This window comes from Schistocerca cancellata, chromosome 7, assembly GCF_023864275.1.
Source record: "Schistocerca cancellata isolate TAMUIC-IGC-003103 chromosome 7, iqSchCanc2.1, whole genome shotgun sequence".
NCBI lineage: Eukaryota > Metazoa > Arthropoda > Insecta > Orthoptera > Acrididae > Schistocerca > Schistocerca cancellata.
This window is the reverse complement of record NC_064632.1, coordinates 226,430,427-226,452,282: the sequence shown is the minus strand read 5'-3', so window position 1 is coordinate 226,452,282 and position 21,856 is coordinate 226,430,427. Positions and strand designations below refer to the sequence as shown.

At 44.0% G+C, this 21,856-nt stretch overlaps 1 protein-coding gene across 2 annotated transcripts in view; it reads left to right on the top strand.

Annotated features, from left to right (window-relative positions):
- The first annotated feature begins 819 nt into the window (after nucleotides 1-819).
- LOC126092618 (stromal membrane-associated protein 1) overlaps nucleotides 820-21,856 on the top strand; it is a 179,252-nt gene continuing 158,215 nt past the window's right edge. For both annotated transcript variants that reach the window (XM_049908333.1, XM_049908332.1), the window contains exons 1-2: nucleotides 820-1,077; nucleotides 1,226-1,359. In XM_049908333.1, the coding sequence (XP_049764290.1) occupies nucleotides 960-1,077; nucleotides 1,226-1,359 (252 nt within the window). In that variant the 5' untranslated portion in view covers nucleotides 820-959. The remainder of the gene's footprint in view (nucleotides 1,078-1,225; nucleotides 1,360-21,856) is intronic.

The following is a 21,856-nucleotide window of genomic DNA, read 5'->3' as shown; positions in this document are numbered from 1 at the left end:
TAACACGAAACAGGACAACATAAACATCAGTTTATTCCAAAAATTCCTTCCTTCAAATATGTTGAACGTAAACAGACAATTATAAGATAGTCAATCCAACAATACTTTTGTTTTAAGCATATGCTTGTAGACGAAATATAAATGCAATAATTTACAAACTGGGTAACAATTACAAAAAAACAATTCTAGTCATTACAATACCAGGCCCCGTACTGCTGACAGCAATGACTGATTGTTAAACCACCTTCCAATTCGCCAAAACAATCCGAAACAACATGACACTTACTTAAACACTGCTACCTCTCGGCATGCGTAGGAACTACTTGTTTTGTTGCAAATCCGTTAAATGATGTCGTTGGAAGGTTTCGCACACTTTTTTTTTTATCGGGGCCTATCTCGTATTCAAAGCAGGGAACTATACAAAAAGACAAATGGCAAGAAATTACAAATGAGAAAAATACGCCACATTAACTTCAATAATTTAATATCATTAATAAACTAAATCAGTCATGAGTTTATTCTAAAGCTAAATTTTCAAAATGATTGGTAAGGTCGCAACAGTTTGTACATTGTAAGTTCGTATTCACGTACAGATTTACCAGAAAAACGGTATCATAATATTTTTCGATTAATTTCATGCAAAAAATAATCTTCACAGGTAAAACGTTCTAGGGACACATATAGAATTATTAGCGTTGATTGTATTGCTTAAAACGATAAACATAATAAACAAGATAGAAGGGTGGTATCTTGAAACCAGCTTTTTACATGAGATTGTAAGCATGGATCAATTGCATCTGTGACTGACTAGTAGTGAAATTTCTATCACTGACTTTTCCCATCTGACAGCAAACGTGGGTTGTCGCCATATTCCAGTTAAGGGGGCGACCCGTCAAATAAGTGGTTTTGAAAGTAAATTTCGTGATTTAGAATCGTGGCAGCGCAAAGCTGAAGTAAATATGACCTCTAAAGCAGAAAAAGACCGCCAAAAACAAATCCAAGATAGGTGTCAAGCTCTATTGGCACAGATGTTGAGAGATGAAGACAATAAGTATTGTGTTGACTGTGATGCTAAAGGTATTTCTGTATGTTATTTGAGTGAGTGCATCGCTAGATGTTTCTGAAGATGTAACAAAACATAAAATTAACATATTAATGTCGTTATATCCCACTTATTTAACAGCTGAAATCTATGTATTTGAAATTTCTTTCCAAACAATTTTAGGACCGAGATGGGCGTCATGGAATTTAGGTATATTTCTGTGTATAAGATGCGCCGGTATACACAGAAACCTAGGTGTCCACATTTCCAAAGTGAAATCTGTTAATTTAGACACTTGGACGCCGGAGCAAGTTGTTGTAAGTTTCGCAATGATTTGAACATTATTTTTGAATGTCAAATTGTGTGTGTGTAATAATAAGGTCGGAAAATTGTCAACTTGAGTTGAAAGAATGGATTATATTGAAATGCTGTAACGGAATTTCCTATTTGCAAAAGTAGAAGAGGATTGGTTTATTAACTTCCATGAAAGCGTTTATTTTCCAGACACAGTTACCATAGTGTTTCCAATCTTGCCGTATTTTACTACTTAAAGTATTAGGGCTACGTCTGTAAATGACAAATTAAAAGGCCAAAGAAAAGTGCTATTGAAGGCTGCTTTGAATATGCTGAAATTACAATTGGTTAGTCATATAGGCGTAATACCAAAAATAGTGATACATTACTTTCCATTATATAATAAATTACTCAGATCATGTGAACACATTTTCATATTGATATCTTTTATGGTGAAAATTTGTAGTGAAACATGCCTTGTGCAACATTTTAGCTCTAGAAATTATTTTAAAATAACATTGATCAGTTGATAAAGTAAGCACTAGAGACCTGCCACATTGGTGTATTCAGAGTGTCTTGTTACAAATAGACTGGCAGAGACTGTAAAATAAGTATAGTGTCTGACTGAAGGGGAAGAATTGTGAGCAAGCCTGATTCAGCCACAGAAGAGATGGCTTTCAAAAAATTGACATGTTACACAGTACTGTCCTCCACTGCTCACTGTATAGTGACTTGCAGATAACAAATGTAGGTATGGAAAATGTAACTGATTGACAGGTGCATCATCTAACAAGGGAGAGTAGCATTTAACATGGTTTTTGTTACAAAGCAGATGTTGCAGCAGTTGACCATTGATGTAATGTTAATGGCTGCTGTGACATCACCATTTGGTACGTGAATTCACAGTTCTGTTGTTGAAGCCCTCAAATGTGAAACCAAAATATGTTGTGCTGATCTTTAGCTTAGCGTAAGGTCCAGGTTAGATTAAAAGGTAACAGTTTGGTTGTGAGCTGGCAAAGCCAACAAATGTGAAAGTAAAAAATAAATTTGGTTGTGGTGATAGCCTGTTCTGTAGCACAGACCATTTAAAAAAACCATCCCCGCTGAGCTACAGTTGCCATGTTGTTTAAAGAGTTTGTAGCAGTTTACGTTTCCTATGTCACTAGCAAAAGCCGATGATCTATATCGAATATTCCTCCTGTATCCTATTTTACATGTTATGAATTAATGCAGCAGTAACTAGTGCGTTATCTGCAGCCAATAACTTTCGTGTTCATTATAATTGTGTTCAGAATCTGTAATACCATGCGATAATAGTGTTACTGGTGTTCGACTATTACAGATAATGGCTAGTGTGTGGTAGTGGAACATTTGCACCTGATATCCAGCACGGTAGCCAGTCTGTTGTGGTGGGGTTGCTGTGTAACCTGTTGGTTATAGTTCCCTGACCACATAGGGATCGCTCTGCTGATGCCTGTGCTGTTAAATCTCCATCTATGCCAAGGAGTAGACGCTCGTCACTCTGTGGCATCGGGACTCCCGGCAATGGCCATCCTGCCTGGTAGCCTTTGCTGCAGGTGGGTGGCGCCTGTGGGGAGGGCGCCTTGTCGGAGTAGGTGGCATCAGGGTGGAGGACACATCATGAAGCATATGTCATCTCTTACTGGTGGTCAAACACCAGCAGTCTCTAAGCGATCAAGGTCTTAACTTCACTGCTAAGAAATAAGACCTCAAATCGACCCCCCTTCCCCACCCCCCTGGCCGCACCATGGGAGGAACGCCAGGCTAAGAAGGATGGCATCGAACCTTATTCACTCCGGTACCTCGTATGTATGAGAATTAATGGGGAATCTTTCTTGTCAATGAAACCTCAGTTTTTTGTGGAGCATTTAGAGGACAAGTTTGGAGAGGTGGAGGGCTTGTCCAAAGTGCGGTCAGTGTTGGTCTTGATCAAAACAGCATCCTCTGCCCAGTCACGGGCACTACTTGCCTGTGTCAAACTGGGGATATTTGTTTCCATCATGTTCCATAAGACCTTAAATATGGTCCAGGGGATTACATTTCACAATGACTCTTTTGCAGTCTGACAATGAGTTGCACGCCAGTTTAGAGTGGCAAAGTGTCCATTTCATCCAGCACATCCACTGGCATCAGAGGGCTAATCAGGTTGCCACCCGTGCCTTCATCTTCGCCTTAGAGTGTGACACATTACATGAGAAGCTCAAGGTGGTATTCTACCGCTGTGAGGTAAAGCCATATATCCCTCTGAGGCGTTGCTTTAAGTGCTGGAAGTTTGGCCATATGTCTTCCTATTGTATTTCCAGTGGCACCTGTCAAGATTGTGGACATTCTTCACATCCCAATACTCCCTGTGCCACGGCTCCCATCTGTGTCAACTGCAGAGGGCAGCATTTGTGTTGGTCGCCACAGTGCAGGATTCTCCAGAAAGAAAGAAAAATAATGGAATACAAGAGCCTGGACTGACTGACCTACACCGAGAAAATATGAGAGGCTACATCCCCAAGCTGCAGACCTATGGGGTATCGTCACAGTTGTGCGACTGGATTCGTGATTTCCTGTCAGGAAGGTCGCAGTTCGTAGTTGTTGTCGTTGTCTTCAGTCCTGAGACTGGTTTGATGCAGCTCTCCATGCTACTCTATCCTGTGCAAGCTTCTTAATCTCCCAGTACCTACTGCAACCTACATCCTTCTGAATCTGCTTAGTGTATTCATCTCTTGGTCTCCCCCCTACGATTTTTACCCTCCACGCTGCCTTCCAATACTAAATTGGTGATCCCTTGATGCCTCAGAACATGTCCTACCAACCGATCCCTTCTTCTGGTCAAGTTGTGCCACAAACTTCTCTTCTCCCCAATCCTATTCAATACTTCCTCATTAGTCATGTGATCTACCCATCTAATCTTCAGCATTCTTCTGTAGCACCACATTTCAAAAGCTTCTATTCTCGTCTTGTCCAAACTATTTACCGTCCATGTTTCACTTCCATACATGGCTACACTCCATACAAATACTTTCAGAAATGACTTCCTGACACTTAAATCTATTTTCGATGTTAACAAATTTCTCTTCTTCAGAAATGCTTTCCTTGCCATTGCCAGTCTACATTTTATATCCTCTCTACTTCGACCATCATCAGTTATTTTGCTCCCCAAATAGCAAAACTCCTTAACTACTTTAAGTGTCTCATTTCCTAATCTAATACCCTCAGCATCACCCGACTTAATTCGACTGCATTCCATTATCCTCGTTTTGCTTTTGTTGATGTTCATCTTATATCCTCCCTTCAAGACACCATCCATTCCGTTAAACTGCTCGTCTAAGTCCTTTGCTGTCTCTGACAGAATTACAATGTCATCGGCGAACCTCAAAGTTTTTATTTCTTCTCCATGGATTTTAATACCTACTCTGAATTTTTCTTTTGTTTCCTTTACTGCTTGCTCAATATACAGATTGAATAACATCGGGGAGAGGCTACAACCCTGTCTTACTCCCTTCCCAACCACTGCTTCCCTTTCATGTCCCTCGACTCTTATAACTGCCATCTGGTTTCTGTACAAATTGTAAATAGCCTTTCGCTCCCTGTATTTTACCCCTGCCACCTTTAGAATTTGAAAGAGAGTATTCCAGTCAACATTGTCAAAAGCTTTCTCTAAGTCTACAAATGCTAGAAACGTAGGTTTGCCTTTCCTTAATCTTTCTTCTAAGATAAGTCGTAAGGTCAGTATTGCCTCACGTGTTCCAGTATTTCTACGGAATCCAAACTGATCTTCCCCAAGGTCGGCGTCTACTAGTTTTTCCATTCGTCTGTAAAGAATTCGTGTTAGTATTTTGCAGCTGTGGCTTATTAAACTGATTGTTCGGTAATTTTCACATCTGTCAACACCTGCTTTCTTTGGGATTGGAATTATTATATTCTTCTTGAAGTCTGAGGGTATTTCACCTGTTTCATACATCTTGCTCACCAGATGGTAGAGTTTTGTCAGGACTGGCTCTCCCAAGGCCGTCAGTAGTTCTACTGGAATGTTGTCTACTCCGGGGGCCTTGTTTCGACTCAGGTCTTTCAGTGCTCTGTCAAACTCTTCACGCAGTATCGTATCTCCCATTTCATCTTCATCTACATCCTCTTCCTTTTCCATAATATTGTCCTAAAGTACATCGCCCTTGTATAGACCCTCTATATACTCCTTCCACCTTTCTGCTTTCCCTTCTTTGCTTAGAACTGGGTTTCCATTTGAGCTCTTGATGTTCATACAAGTGGTTCTCTTATCTCCAAAGGTCTCTCTAATTTTCCTGTAGGCAGTATCTATCTTACCCCTCGTGAGATAAGCCTCTACATCCTTACATTTGTCCTCTAGCCATCCCTGCTTAGCCATTTTGCACTTCCTGTCGATCTCATTTTGAGACGTTTGTATTCCTTTTTGCCTGCTTCATTTACTGCATTTTTATATTTTCTCCTTTCATCAATTAAATTCAATATTTCTTCAGTTACCCAGGGATTTCTACTAGCCCTCGTCTTTTTACCTACTTGATCCTCTGCTGCCTTCACTACTTCATCCCTCAAAGCTACCCATTCTTCTTCTACTGTATTTCTTTCCCCCATTCCTGTCAATTGTTCCCTTATGCTCTCCCTGAAACTCTGTACAACCTCTGGTTCTTTCAGTTTATCCAGGTCCCATCTCCTTAAATTCCCACCTTTTTGCAGTTTCTTCAGTTTTAATCTACAGGTCATAACCAATAGATTGTGGTCAGAGTCCACATCTGCCTCTGGAAATGTCTTAAAATTTAAAACCTGGTTCCTAAATCTCTGTCTTACCATTATATAATCTATCTGATACCTTTTAGTATCTCCAGGGTTCTTCCATGTATACAACCTTCTATCATGATTCTTAAACCAAGTGTTAGCTATGATGAAGTTATGCTCTGTGCAAAATTCTACCAGGCGGCTTCCTGTTTCATTTCTTAGCCCCAATCCATATTCACCTATGTTTCCTTCTCGCCCTTTCCTACACTCGAATTCCAGTCACCCATGACTATTAAATTTTTGTCTCCCTTCACTATCTGAATAATTTCTTTTATTTCATCATACATTTCTTCAATTTCTTCATCTGCAGAGCTAGTTGGCATATAAACTTGTACTACTGTAGTAGGTGTGGGCTTCGTATCTATCTTGGCCACAATAATGTGTTCACTGTGCTGTTTGTAGTAGCTTACCCGTATTCCTATTTTCCTATTCATTATTAAACCTACTCCTGCATTACCCCTATTTGACTTTGTGTTTATAACCCTGTAGTCACCTGACCAGAAGTCTTGTTCCTCCTGCCACCGAACTTCACTAATTCCCACTATATCTAACTTTAACCTATCCATTTCCCTTTTTAAATTTTCTAACCTACCTGCCCGACTAAGGGATCTGACATTCCACTCTCCGATCCGTAGAACGCCAGTTTTCTTTCTCCTGATAACGACATCCTCTTGAGTAGTCCCCGCCCGGAGATCCGAATGGGGGACTATTTTACCTCCGGAATATTTTACCCAAGAGGACGCCATCATCATTTAATCATACAGTAAAGCTGCATGCCCTCGGGGAAAAATTACGGCTGTAGTTTTCCCTTGCTTTAAGCCGTTCGCTGTACCAGCACAGCAAGGCCGTTTTGGTTATTGTTACAAGGCCAGATCAGTCAATCATCCAGACTGTTGCCCCTGCAACTACTGAAAAGGCTGCTGCCCCTCTTCAGGAACCACACGTTTGTCTGGCCTCCCAACAGATACCCCTCCGTTGTGGTTGTACCTACGGTACAGCTATCTGTATCGCTGAGGCACGCAAGCCTCCCCACCAACGGCAAGGTCCATGGTTCATGGGGGGGGGGGGGGGGTGTTAGTAGTAAGAGATGGCAAATCATCGAGTAAAACTGAAGTGATATCAGGTGTTCCCCAGGGAAGTGTCCTGGGACCTCTGCTGTTCCTGATCTATATAAATGACCTGGGTGACAATCTGAGCAGTTCTCTTAGGTTGTTCGCAGATGATGCTGTAATTTACCATCTAGTAAGGTCATCTGAAGACCAGTATCAGTTGCAATGTGATTTAGAAAAGATTGCTGTATGGTGTGGCAGGTGGCAGTTGACACTAAATAACGAAAAGTGTGAGGTGATCCACACGAGTTGCAAAAGAAATCCGTTGGAATTCGATTACTCTATAAATAGTAAAATTCTCAAGGCTGTCAATTCAACTAAGTACCTGGGTGTTAAAATTACCAACAACTTCAGTTGGAAAGACCACATAGATAATATTGTGGGGAAGGTGAGCCAAAAGTTCCTTTTCATTGGCAGGACACTTAAAAGATGCAACAAGTCCACTAAAGAGACAGCTTACACTACACTTGTTCGTCCTCTGTTAGAATATTGCTGTGCGATGTGGGATCCTTACCAGGTGGGATTCATGGAGGACATCGAAAGGGTGCAAAAAAAGGGCAGCTCGTTTTGTATTATCATGTAATAGGGGAGAGAGTGTGGCAGATATGATACACGAGTTGGGATGTAAATCATTAAAGCAAAGACTTTTTTCGTCGCGGCGAGATCTGTTTACGAAATTTCAGTCAGCAACTTTCTCTTCCGAATGCGAAAATATTTTGTTCAGCCAAACCTACATAGGTAGGAATGATCATCAAAATAAAATAAGGGAAATCAGAGCTCGAACAGAATGGTTTAGGTGTTTGTTTTTCCCATGCGCTGTTCGGGAGTGGTATGGTAGAGATGGTATGATTGTGGTTCAATGAACCCTCTGCCAAGCATTTAAATGTGAATTGCAGAGTAATCATGTAGATGTAGATCCTGTGCATATGATGTCAACCTACACCACCTCTAAGACAACGGTTCTACCGTCTTCCACTCTGCCACGTACAGTTCACACTCAGACCCATCAGACTCCACCTGCCCCCTTGATGGTGGAGGGCACTTCCCACCCTGTTGCTTCTGCACAAACTACTTCAGGAGCAACCCCCCCTCCCCCCTACCCCCTCCCTGGTCCAACCATGATGGACATCAGTCCCCACGTCTCAGCTGGAGAAGTGTCAGTCATCTTTGGCTCCTCTTGCCAGGAAGGGATCCCTTGGGGTCATAGGTCTTCAGTCCTCCTCAGTCCCTGAGACTAAATCAGTGAAGCCCTCCCAGCTGGGCAAACCTAAGAAGCAGTGAGAGAAACATAAAAACAGACCCCCAAGAACCAAGGCACTTCGGTGGCACCCACACCTCCACTATCGACAAGCTCTGTGTCTGAGGATGAAGTGGAGATTCTGACGTCCGCTGAGTACCTAGATCTCACTGGGCCCTCAGACATAATGGATGTCGATTGCACAGTTAATCATCTGGTGGCAGCAGGTGATCCTGAGGCGTAGATGCCTCATTGAGTGTTTCAGGCTTTCCCAGTCTCAAGATCATTTAATCCTCCAGTGGAATTGCTGCAGTTTTTTCCACCACCTGGCTGAGCTACGGCAACTGTTAAGCTTTACACCTGCCTTCTGCATTGCCCTCCGGGAGTAAATCTGGTTCCCAGCTACGCGGACCCCTGCCCTTCGCGGCTATAATGGGTATTACAGGAACAATAGCGCCTATAATAGTGTCAGGTGGAGTTTGCGTCTGTCATGAACTGAGTATTTAGATAACCTGTGCCCCTTCATTCCCTCTTGAAGCTGTGGCTGTCAGGATAAGGACGACACAGGAAATAACTGTCTGCAGTGTATATCTTTATCCAGATGGTGCAGTCCCCGTGAATGTGTTGGCTGCACTGATTGATCAACTCCCTAAACCTTTCCTACTTTTGCGAGATTTTAACTCACATAACCCCTTGTGGGGTGGCGCCATGCTTACTGGCCGAGATAGGGAGATCGAAATTTAACTGTCGCAGCTCAACCTCTGCCTCTTAAATACAGGTGCCCCCACACATTCTAGTGTGGCACATGACACATATTCAGCCATTTATCTCTCGGTTTGCAGTCCTGGCTTTTTTCCATCCATCCACTGGAGAGCACATGACAACCTGTGTGGTATTGACTACTTCCCCATCTTCCTGTCACTCCCCCCCCCCCCTCCACCCCTGCCACGGACGCCTACCCAGATGGGCTTTAAACAAGGCAGACTGGGTAGTCTTCACCTCTGCTGTGAATGTTGAATCTCCCCCACGTGGTGATTGAGCAAGTCACTACAACGCAACGATAATTTCTGCAGTGGAAAATGAGATCCCTCGTTCTCTAGGGTGCTCCCGGTGAAAGACAGTCTCTTGGTGGTCGCCGGAAGTCGCTCAGGCAATTACAGAGCATAGACGAGCTCTACAGCGACCTAAGCAGCACCCTTTCCTAGAGCACCTAATACCCTTTAAGCAGCTCCTTGCCTGCATTCGCTTGCTTATAAAACGACAGAAACAGGAGTGTTGGCAGAGGTACATGTTCATTGGTTGTCATAAGTCACATTCCCGAGTCTGGGCAAAGATCTGAGGTCTTTTTGGGTACCAAACCTCAACAGGTGTCCCCGCCATTAACATAAATGGTGTGTTATCTACCGATGCAAACGTGATTGCCGAGCACTTTGCTGAGCACGGTGCTCAAGCCTCTGCGTCGGAGAACTGCACCCCAGCCTTTCGCACCCTCAAACAGCGGGTGGAAAGGAAAGTCCTCTTGTTCACTACACACCACGGTGAACCCTACAACGCCCCATTTACCATTTACAGAGTGGGAGCGCCTCAGTGCACTTGTACATTGCCCCGACACAGCTCCTTTGCCGGATCGGATACACAGTCAGATGATTAAACATCTCTCGTCTGACTACAAGCAACATCTCATCATCTTCAACCGGGTCTGTTGGGATGGCATCTTTCCATCGCAATGGCGGAAGAGTACCATCATTCTGGTGCTAAAACCTGGTAAAAATCCGCTTGATGTGGATAGCAATTGACGCATCAGCCTCATCAACATTCTCTGTAAGCTGCTGGAATGTATGGTGTGTCAGCGTGTGGGTTGGGTCGGGTCCTGGAGTCATGTGGCTTACTGGCTCTGTCAGGGCGGCTTCGGCCAGGGTCGCTGTACCACTGATAATCTTGTGTCCGTCAAGTCTGCCATCCAAATAGCCTTTTCCAGATGCCAACACCTGGTTGCCATCTTTTTTTACTTACGTAAAGCATACGACACAACCTGCCGACATCAGATCCTTGCCACATTGTAGGAAGGGCGTCTCTGAGGCTCGCTCCCTATTTTGATCCAAAACTTCCTGTCGCTCTACTTTCTGTGCCTCCCATGGATGCCCCATTTTCAGGAGAATAGCATTGCACAGGGCTCTTTATTGAGTATCTCTGTATTTTTAGTGGCTATTAACGGTCTAGCACCATCTGTAGGGCCATCAGTCTCACCTTCTCCATATGTAGATGACTTCTGCACTTCGTACTGCTCCTCGAGTACTGGTGCTGCTGAGTGGTGCCTAAAGGGAGCCATTCACAAGGTGCAGTCATGGGCTCTAGCCCACAGCTACCAGTTTTCAGCTGCGAAGTTGCATTTATGTCGGCGTTGCTCCATTCATCCAGAACCAGAAATTTGCTTTAGTGACTATCCACTCACTGTAGTGGAGACATATCAATTCTTAGGACTGGTTTTTGACGCCCAGTTCACTTGGGTGCCTCACCTTCGTCAACTTCAGCGGAAGTGGTGGGTGCACCTCAATGCCCTCTGCTGCCTTTGCAACACCAACTGGGGTGCAGATTGCTTTACGCTGCTGCAGCTCTACAAGAGTGATTGTACAATTCCGCTTAGACTATGAGAGTCTGGTTTACAATTCGGCGATGCTCTGTGTTGTGTTGCTCGACCCAGTGCACGACTGTGGTGTTCGCCTAGCAATGGGAGCTTTTAGAAAGAGTCCAGTGACCAGTGTCCTGGTGGAGGCCGGAGTCCCTCCATTGAAGGTGAGGTGTGCACAACTGCTTGCCAGTTATGTTGCACATATTTGTAGTTCTCCTGCGCATCCGAATTACTGTCTCCTTTTCCAATTGCGTCATTTCATCTACTGCATCGCGGCCCAGGTCGATGATTACGATTACGATTGCGGTTTGTGTCCAGTCCCTTCTGTCTGAACTGGAGTCTCTCTTTACCACCTCTCCTCTAGGTCCATTCACGTACATCTGTATGGTGGGCACCTAGGCTGCAGATTCTTCTGGACCTTTTGCATAGCCCTAAGGATTCTGTTAACCCTGCAGCTCTCCACTGTCACTTTCTCTAGATTCTCAACATGCGCCGGAGCCATAAACTGGTTACACCGATGGCTGATGGTCATGTAGGCTTTGAGTATGTTCATGGAGGACATACTGAACAACACTCCTTGCCAGAGGGCTGCAGTGTTTTAACTGCAGAGCTGGCGGCCATATCTCGTGGTGGTGGTGGTGGTGGTGGTGGTGGTGTGTTGGGGCTTATGGGTGCTCAACATCGAGGTCATCAGCACCCTGGCACACATTAAAAGGAACGAATGTGGACAGACCTGAGAAAACTAAAGCACACACTCAAAGAAAGCAGGAAAAGAAGGAAAATGCTACATAAGAAAGTAAAACCTAAGGAAAGGGGAAACATAGCAACAAAAATGTCACAGGAAATTGTTATTGGCTGGCCACTTACATAAAATATGGGCGACCTTGTCACACAGTGAGCAAATTAAAATCCTCTCCCTAAAATCTTTGTAAAAACATTTGACAGGGCACAGAACTTTAAAACTTTAGCCACATTCGTCCGAGTGTTGCCTAAAAGAGATGGTAGGTCCGCTGGCAAGTCAGCCGCGACCCGCTGGTCAGAAAATAAAACGCAATCCAATAAAACGTGGCGCACAGTGACCTGGACGCCACAAGCACCACACATTGGAGGGTCCTCTCGCCGGAGAAGGAAGCCATGCGTCATACGGCTGTGGCCTATTCGAAGCCGAGTGAGGAGAACCTCGTCCCGTCGATGGGGCTGAAAGGAAGTACACCACACACGCGTTGTGGGCTTGCTATACGGAGCTTATTGTCAGTCACTTCCAGCCACTCATCCTCCCACCGACGCTTGACCCGTGAGCTCAACAGCGAGGTGAGTGCGTGCAAGGGGATAGCACACTGAGATACTTGTGGATCGAGACACGCCTCCTTGGCTGCGAGATCTGCCCTTTCATTCCCAGCAATGCCGACATGCCCCGGAACCCAGCAGAAAGCTACAACCCTCCCCAGTCGCTGTAGTCAGAGGAGGGCATCCTGGATGATCTGGACAATTTTGTCTGCCGGATACAAACGTTGCAATGAGTGAAGGGCACTGAGTGAATCGGAACAGACAAGAAATTTAGGAGAGGAAGAATGTCTCGTGTGCTCCAGTGCCCGCAAGATTGCAAACAATTCTGCATCAAAGACAGTAAAAGTCTGAGGCAGTCGGACCTTGAGGACACGATCCGGAAAAACAACTGGGCAACCAACAGAATCCCCTTGTTTCGACCCATCCGTAAAAGCGGCTACATAGTCGTGGTGCTCAGATAAAATGGTAGAAAATGCTGCATTAAAAACGGTGGCAGGAGTGCAATATCTCTTGTACTGCAATAAATCTAAAATCACTCCGGGCCTCTTCAGTAACCAGGGTGGCAGGCGGTTAAAACCTTGGATTTGGGGTTGTACAGACTCTACACCGAGGGACTCTAGTACATGTTGCACACGGATCCCAAACGGCAACGTAGCCCGGGCACGGCGGGAAAAAAGGCGGTCCAGAAGTGGATGGGAAACAAGACGGTGAGCAGGCGAGCTGGGAGCTGCAAGAAACTTACAAGCCTGGCGTACCAGCAGGAGCTGCCGCCGGATGGTAACTGGTGGTTGGCCAGACTCAGCACTGAGGCTGGGTACGGGACTGGTCCGATAAGCACCCGTGGCCAGTCGAATCCCAGCATGGTGAACAGCGTCAAGGATCCGCAAATAAGATGGCCTCGCTGACCCATATACTGTGCACCCATAGTCCAACCGTGAACGCACAAAAGCTCCATAAAACTGAAGGAGACGTGCCCTGTCCACGCCCCAAGACCTGTGGCTGAGGCACCTGAGGATGTTCAGTGCCTTCAGCGTTCTGGCTTTCAAGTCACGTAGGTGTGGTAGCCATGACAACCTGGAGTCAAAAATTAGGCCCAGAAACCGCACTGTGTCTCTAAAATGTAGGACAGTATTCCCCATATGCAAGGCAGGCAAAGTAAAAAGACGGCGAGAACAATTAAAATGCACACACACACTTATCAGCAGAAAACCGAAAACCCGTCTTTGCAGCCCACTCCTTTAACCGCTGCACTGTTAGCTGCAACTGATGGCTCACGGTTGCAACACTGGAGGAGGAACAGAAAACAGCAAAGTCGTCCACAAATAAGGAGCACTGTACTGGACTCCTCACTGTAGACGTTATACTGTTGATGGCTATGGCAGAGAGGGTAACGCTTAAAACACTGCCCTGGGGGACACCGTTCTGTTGCTCAAAGCGATCAGACAGTGTGTTACCAAACGCGGGTCCGAAAAAACCGCTGAGACAGGAAAGACCGAATGAAAATCGGGAGGCGGCCACAAAAGCCCCATTGATGCAGTTGTGCAAGAATACAGTGTCTCCAAGTAATATCAGATGCCTTACTGATATCAAAGAAGATACCGATACAGTGATGCTGACGGAGAAAAGCCTGCTGAATAGCCACCTCTAGGAGGGTCAGGTTGTCAACCTGAAATACGGCATCTCGGCTACAGTCCCCAGTTGAAATATGTTTTCCCGGCTACGACACAAGTTGAAAATATGCTCACTATTTTTTATTTACTTAAATTTGCCATATTTCGTGACAGTACCTTTTCCGTTAGACGTTTACACGGCGATATTAGTCGTGGCTTCAGTTGTCTAAGTATGATTCCACAATGCATCTTTGTTGGTTGCAGAATTGACGTGGTTCAACGTGTTTCTCTCATTTTGGTGTTTCAAATACAGTTTCTTCAAATGTAGTTTCTTCTTTTTAGTTAATACAAAAATAATAGTAACATAATTCAAAATTATTTTTGACGGCAACCTTCACATTGTTCTTCCGTCAACACACACCAAGAGTTAGCTGCCGACTGACTATAGTCAAAGACGACTCCAGTGTCAAAGATATTTTACATAACACACGAGCTTCCACTTGTAATCAGTCTCTTTGCTATTCTTAGACACATTTACTAATAGTAATCAGTATGCTTCCACTCTCAAAAATATAGGTAAATTAACATATACTACGGCAAATTATAATAAAAAATATTCTGACAAAAAATATAAGAAAACATTTACAATTTTGGTATCGCCAAATACAGTAAAAAAAAATAACATCTCCCAGATCCATTACAAACCGTGGACCGAAATTTTCGGAATCCACACTGAAAGCGGCTAAGGAGCTGTCTGGTCTCTAACAGCCAGACCAGACGATGGTTAACCATCCGTTCCAGGGTCTTTTCGACACAGCTTGTCAAGGCGATACTATGATAACTGCCGGGACATGTGCGGTCCTTTCCTGGTTTGAGGAGAGGGATGAGGATTGCCTCCCTCCACGAGGTGGGGAACACTCCTGTCTGCCATATGAGATTAAAACATTTGAGGAGGATTTCCTTTGACGCCACTGGCAGATGCCGAAGCATGGAGTACCGGATGCGGTCGTAACCTGGTGCAATGTCAGAAGTCTCAGTAAGTGCTGATTAAAGTTCCCACATGGAGAAAGGGGAATTGTAGGCCTCAGAACTGTTAGACTAAAAGTCCAAGGTCGCTCTTTCGACAGTCGCACAGTAGCGACGAAACGCTGGATTCTGATTTGCAGTGGCAGTACTTTGTGCAAAATGCTCTGCCAGCGTCCGAGCAATGGCTCTGGGTGTCGTTTGGAGGCATCCCTGGTTCAGGACAGCAGCTATTGGTAAACGGCTACGTTTACCGGAAATCCTCTGGATGGCTTCCCATACTTTTGTGGAACAAGTGGAATGGTTGATGGAGTCCAGGAACTCCTGCCATGACCTTTTCTTGCTCTCTTTAATGACACGGCGTGCCCTGGCTCTCACGATTCGAAAGGCGGTAAGATTGACCGCTGTTGGGCGGCATTTAAATCGGCAAAGAGCCGCACGCCTGTCCCGGACGGCTGAACGGCACTCTTCTGTCCACCAAGGCACAAGGCGCCGCTTAAGAGTGCCAGAAGACTGTGGTATGGACAGGTTAGCAGCATGATGGACCACAAGCGTGATGTGATCCACCCATTCCTGTACGTTATTGTGGCGGTCAAAGACAGCCAACCGAGTGAACAGTGTCCAGTTAGCCCTGCCAATCATCCACGATGGTGGCCACTGCTCCAGCAATACGCCATCCAGGAGATGAATGCGGATAGGGAAGTGATTGCTGGAATGAAGGTTGTCAGTGACCTCCCAGTGAACAGTCGGTGAGGGTTGGAGAGCAGAAAGATAGGTCAATGGCTGAGAATGACCCTGTAGCAGTAGAGAAATGAGTCGGAGTACCTGTGTTGAGGATGCACAACACTTGAGATGTTAGGAGGCTCTCCAAAATTCGACCTCGAGCGCAAAGAGAAGTGGAGCCCCGCAGGACATGATGGGCATTGAAGTCTCCCAGGAGGAGAAATGGGCAGGGGAGTTGGTCGATACGATCTGTGAGAGCGTCTAAGGTCATTGCATCCAGAGGAGGTAAATAAAGGGAGCAAATGGTAAGCCTCCGAGGTGAATGAATTTCAACTGCAACTGCTTGCAGGTCAGTATCCAGGAGGAGAGCAGAGGAGTGGTGGTCATTATTGACAGACACAGCTACTCCGCCTTTGGCCCTTTCTCCAGTCAGGTAATCTTTGCGATATGACGTATAGCCCCTTAGTACAGGAGCATCAGATGGCTTTAAATGCATTTCCTGTAAACACAAGCACAGGGGGTGTTGCCATGCTAGGAGGTTCAGTTACTCCACATGTGCCCGGAATCCATTCATGTTCCACTGTATAATGGGAGCCATCTATCAGGGTGGGAGTACCTTCATTCTCACTTTCTCTCGGGGAGGAGAGCCCACAACAGGTGGAGTCTCAGTTTTGGGGTGAGATGATTGCCCCAGTCTGACATCAACCTCCATCGCCTCTGAAGAGGAGTCGAGAGAGACGTCAGAGAGAATGACATCCACATCAGCAGACTGTATAACTTCAGTCTCCTTCAGTGGGTGAGTCTTTACCTTTGGCTTTGGTTTAGATTTTCTGGCCTGAGGTGGCATTGGATCCAAAACCTCAGAAGCAGTAGGGGGTGTAGCAGCACTCGGCAGTGCACAAGACTGGACCCGGGAAGGGGCAGCAAGTTCCATGATGTCAGCTACCACGGCCTGGTCAGAAGGCTGAGGGGGGAGCAGCAGGCTTCACAGGAACGGCAGCAGCACACATACATTGACAAGCGCAGGTGCTAGTGCTGACAGTAGCAACCTCCGTTTGTGTAGCGGCATCGGTTTTCAAGACTGGTTGTTTGAGAATGGAAGAAAAGGAAGCAGCAAACGTGGGCGGCTTCATGGACTTGTATATTTTCTTTGCCTCACCATACGGGATGCGTTTTGTAGTTTTTAGTTCGTGGATCTTCCGTTCCTCAAGGAAAACTCTGCATTCCCTACTCCACAGGGTGATCCCCAGAGCAGTTGACACACTTGGGAGGAGAGGAGCAGCCAACTCCCTCATGGGCAGCTTTACCACAATTCCCACAAGTGGCTTCCCCTCTACAGCTGAGAGTAGTGTGTCCGAAGTGTTGGCATTTAAAACACCGCATGGGGTTGGGGTAATAAGGCCGTACACTGAGACGTAGGAAACCTGCCTTCACATGCTCTGGCAATTTGGTGCTGTTAAATGTAAGGATAAATGAGTCAGTCTTTATGAGAGCACCATCCACCCGTTTCATAATGTGTTGCACGTCGACAATTCCTTCCCGGGACCATTCAGCCTTCAGTTCATCTTGGGGAATGTCAACGAGATCTCTGCAAGTCACAACACCCTTGATGTAGTTCAAGGTGTTGTGAAATTCAGTCTCTATCGCAAAATCCACAAGAAATTGTGACTTCTGAAGGTTCTGGACTTCTGGAAGCTAGATGTTTCAACCAACAAGGTGCCATTTCGCAAGTGCTTTACAGACTTTAATGTGCCAGCAATACCTTTTAGGCCCTTCTGGATATTCTTTTAATTATGAGAAACACATTCTGCGAAGCAGTTTGCATTCTGTTATGAGTAACTGAATCAGGAGGACTGGCTACACGAGCCCTCTTGTTGGATTGGGTGTTAGAACCCACCAGCAGTCCACCCTTTCCGCTGGCAGGAGAAGAATAGAAGTTCGAGGGTTCCATCTCGGTCCCACGAGCAGCTAGGGAACTAAAAGTCCACCTAGACAGAGCCCCGCGTGCCTAGGTAAGCCTTATACAACTGGGGTGCGGCAGGTGCCCCAGAGTTTGCCCGCTTGCGACTGTTCCACCCCAACAGCCATGCATCTTATAGGCGTGCAGCACACCATAAGATTGAGGGGTTTTTATAGAGGTTTACCTTCCTCGCAATCCAGGCAGTCAAGCAAAGATTACCATTCCCCCGCAGCACACAACATTCCACCGCCGCGCCATGCGGTGGTCACTGAAGCATGTCCGGGGGTTACGGTGAGAGACTGGCGGCGCTGACCAGTCCCTAGCTCAGGACCCTGGGCTTGCCAAGCCCGTACTCAGCAAATGAATGCTGAGCCCCTGAGGGGGCTATATCTCGTGTCTTGAGCACATCCTCTCGTGCTCTGGCAAGTCATTTCTTCTTGAGCAGCCTGCAAGCTTTCGACCAGTGCTACTCTCGCCATCCACTGGTATAGTGTCCATTCAGGAGTCTATCTATGCCCTGGAATGGTCCCGTCGTTCAGTGGTGTTTGTGTGGACCCCATGACAGGTCTGAAGTTGTGCATCATGCAGCCTGTCTAGCATTCACATCAAATCCTGAACCACTACTAAACTAAATATGCTGTTCAGTACCTTTTTTACGTCACGCAAGATACGCTCTTCCTATAAATTTTTCAAATTAAATTATGTGGTATTTGTCAGGTAAAAGTAAAGTGTTCAAATAAGAAACATTAATAAACAGAGCTAAATGCAATAAAAAATGAACTAACAAGGTGATGCACACAGATATACTAAGCTACTATTCCTAATTTTTGCAGTACAAATTATGAACATTGTCCCATTTCAAAATTGTAAAAGGTTACACTAATTTAGTATTATGTCATACATGTATCAAATTCTAAAGCACGAACTTGTTACAGAACATAATTGTATAGTGTATTATAGATTTAAACTCAATCAGTAGATAAGACAGAATCTAAAAAATCACATTATCTTACATACTGAATTCATGATAAACAAAATACATTTACATAGTCTTATAAATCTACAGATAGATTTAAACCCTGTCAATGGATAAGGAAGAACTTGAAAAATTACATCCTCTTACACGGTACATTCATGACAATGGAAAAAGAACAAACAAAAATCAGATACTTCTGGATCATGTCTATATGCTTTCAGTTAAGTGATATTGCATAATCCAAACAACTTCTTAATTTAGAATACACAAACCTGTATGCATTAGGATGTGGAATTTCTAGAATTTCGAATGGTCCAATGTAAATACAGAAAAATTTCTTTCTCAGATGTCAACACTTTAGATTTCTCTTTGGTTTTTACCAACACAAGATCTCCTACCTCAAACTTACAAAATCTACCTTTACCATCATGTGTCTGCTTTCTCGTATGCCCCTGTTTCTTCATCTCCCTAATACATTCTTCCCTCTCTTGTTGTGACAGAATTTTACATGTTGGAAACTCAACATTTTCAGAAATGAGGTTAGCGGGTCTGCGGTTAAGGGGAGTTGGAATGCCCTATCTCGCCAATGTTAAATTTGCTAACTTTGTGTACCTTTTTCTTTGGAACTATTATCTTCAGAACTTTGAAATTCTGGCAGAGGTTTTCAGCATATATTGTGAGCCCACTGAACTAGAACCAATGTTTTCTTTTTGTTGGTATAGTATTTATGAATTTTTTACCATTAAGCCATTTTTTATTGGAAAAAGTATAACATAAACTTCCCTAGTTCAGAGAATAAGCCAGTTCTTGTCATGATTCTAGTTCAGTGGCCTCTTTGAACTGTTTTGCAGCATTTCTGAAAATTTGAATGTTGTTGGTTGAGTGGTTTATGAGATAAAGGTACATGTAACACTAAAAATGTCAAATGCCAGAAAATGCGATTAAAGTAATTTATTATGAAAATTCACAAATACCTTTTATTCTATTATCAAAAGTGTCCAGCAGAGTAATCAGGGTCATCTTCTAGTTCTTCTTCTTCACCTAGAAGCTTTCTTCTCCTTGCTGCCCTTGCTTTTTTTGTATTAAATTCAGCTGCATACTGAGCCTTCCTTACTCGCACGCTGTCCAGAAGCTGAAGACCTCTGATGGTGTTGATACCAGGAGCAATGCCGAGCCTTGCCATGACCTTTAGCCTACCCATATGACCATCATTGAATGAAATAACAGCATCACTGACTCCCCATTTCAATGTTTTTATCCCAACAAATACATTCTTAGGTACACGAGTCCAAATGAGGTTGTTGAACGACTCGTTTTGATTCTGGGTACAACCATGAAGACATTTTCGCAGAAGATCAGGATGCCCCAAGTCTCTATATATTGGTTTAATTACTTCCATAACAGCCAATGGAATATAATTTTTATGGTGATAAGGATCCCCAGTAGCTTGAGATTTTCTATAATTGCACCATGACTGAGGACCATCTGGACAAGCAAAATGTTGAGGATTATCATCAGTTGATGATCGATGTAAATATGTGGCCCATACAGCTTGTCTCATTTCCTGCAAATTATTTGCATTATTTCTTATTGCCATACCATAGTATTGTTGTAATTCATTTATAATTTTATCTGACAGGCGACCTCTAATGGTTTTACCATCTGACAAAATTTTGTCCTTCAGATTCTGTTTCAGTTTCCTTAGACGAGTGCCCATTCGTTTCTGAACATGACCGACACATTCTAGTTTAGTTATTGTCTTATTGACATATGGCATGGATTCTGTAACACTTTTGTATGCCTTGGAGTCCCCATCTCCAAGGAATTTTGTGTAAAATACTCCCCGTTCTTTTTCTGATCTGCTAAACATTTTCACAGCAGCGGCAGCCTCCATGCCTCCACTCGTACCTTCATAATTCTTGCTACATATGTGAGCTGCTTCTATCTTACCAGATGCACAATGGTAACAATGTTTAGTGAGCACTTCATAGTCCAAAACTTTACCGCTGTCCACACTAGTAACAGTAGCAACAGCATTTTTGGATGTGTGACCCCTTTTCTGCCAGGTTCCATCAAAAGCAACAGGGATATCTGGGTTTCCTTCATTTATATATTTTGCTTCACTGGCAGCAGCTTTCATTGATAAATCTGCTACAGACTGAACAGCATCTCCTATCACTTCAGTGTAATTGTCAATTTTAGCAGGTGGAGGTGGAAGATTCATTATGGCACAAAATGTTTGAGCAGCAGTATGTCCTTTACCAATTGCTCTCATTGCATACATTAGCCTGATATTACTCTCAAACAAATTGCTACTGCATGTTTTAGAGCTCCAAAAACAGGTCTCATTTTCACAACTGGCACAAACTATAGCAATTTTGCAGGAAAGTCCTATAGATTTTGTTATGTTCATATCAAAAGAACCTCCACAAAGATTACAACACAAACATTTCTTCATAAACTCAGTAAAAACAGGAAAGTCGACTAAAACATATTGTTCATTAGAAGCTTCATCTGTAATTTCACTTGCACAGTTTGATAACTTCTTTTTTGATGCACTGGTGGGCGTGTCTCCTTCACACATCTCAGCTGTACAAACGTCAGAACTTTCACCAGCATCAACAGGTGCTGAAGCAGAATCACTTGAACAAACGTTATTTGTAAATCTATTACCGCGAAACTTTCGCTTTTTAAATAATGATGCACTCCTAGGCATCGTAGAAACTACGCACTCACCACTGAAAGTCAAAACAAGACAGATAACAAACTCCAAATGAGCGACAAACTAAACTCGAGGCTCAAAACAAACACTCACAGATCAAAAACTGAACAATAAACACAGCTAGTCGTAAAAACAATGGTACCTATGGAAGGATCAAAGATTCTACAACTGAAGAGTGAAATCCACAGCCTTCTATATGTAATGTTTTCGGAAATGCGAAGATTTAAATGTGTACAAATCACAAGATGGGTAACTTTGCTGGGCGCACATGTAATTTTGAAAAATTAAATAAAAATACTTCCAATTGGAATTTCTTAACAAATTTTGCACCATTTTAAGCAGAAAATTTCAAATTAAGTTATAAGGTTAAAAACTGAAAATGTGAATTTTTTCCATTTTCCGGCATTCCAACTCCCCTTAAAC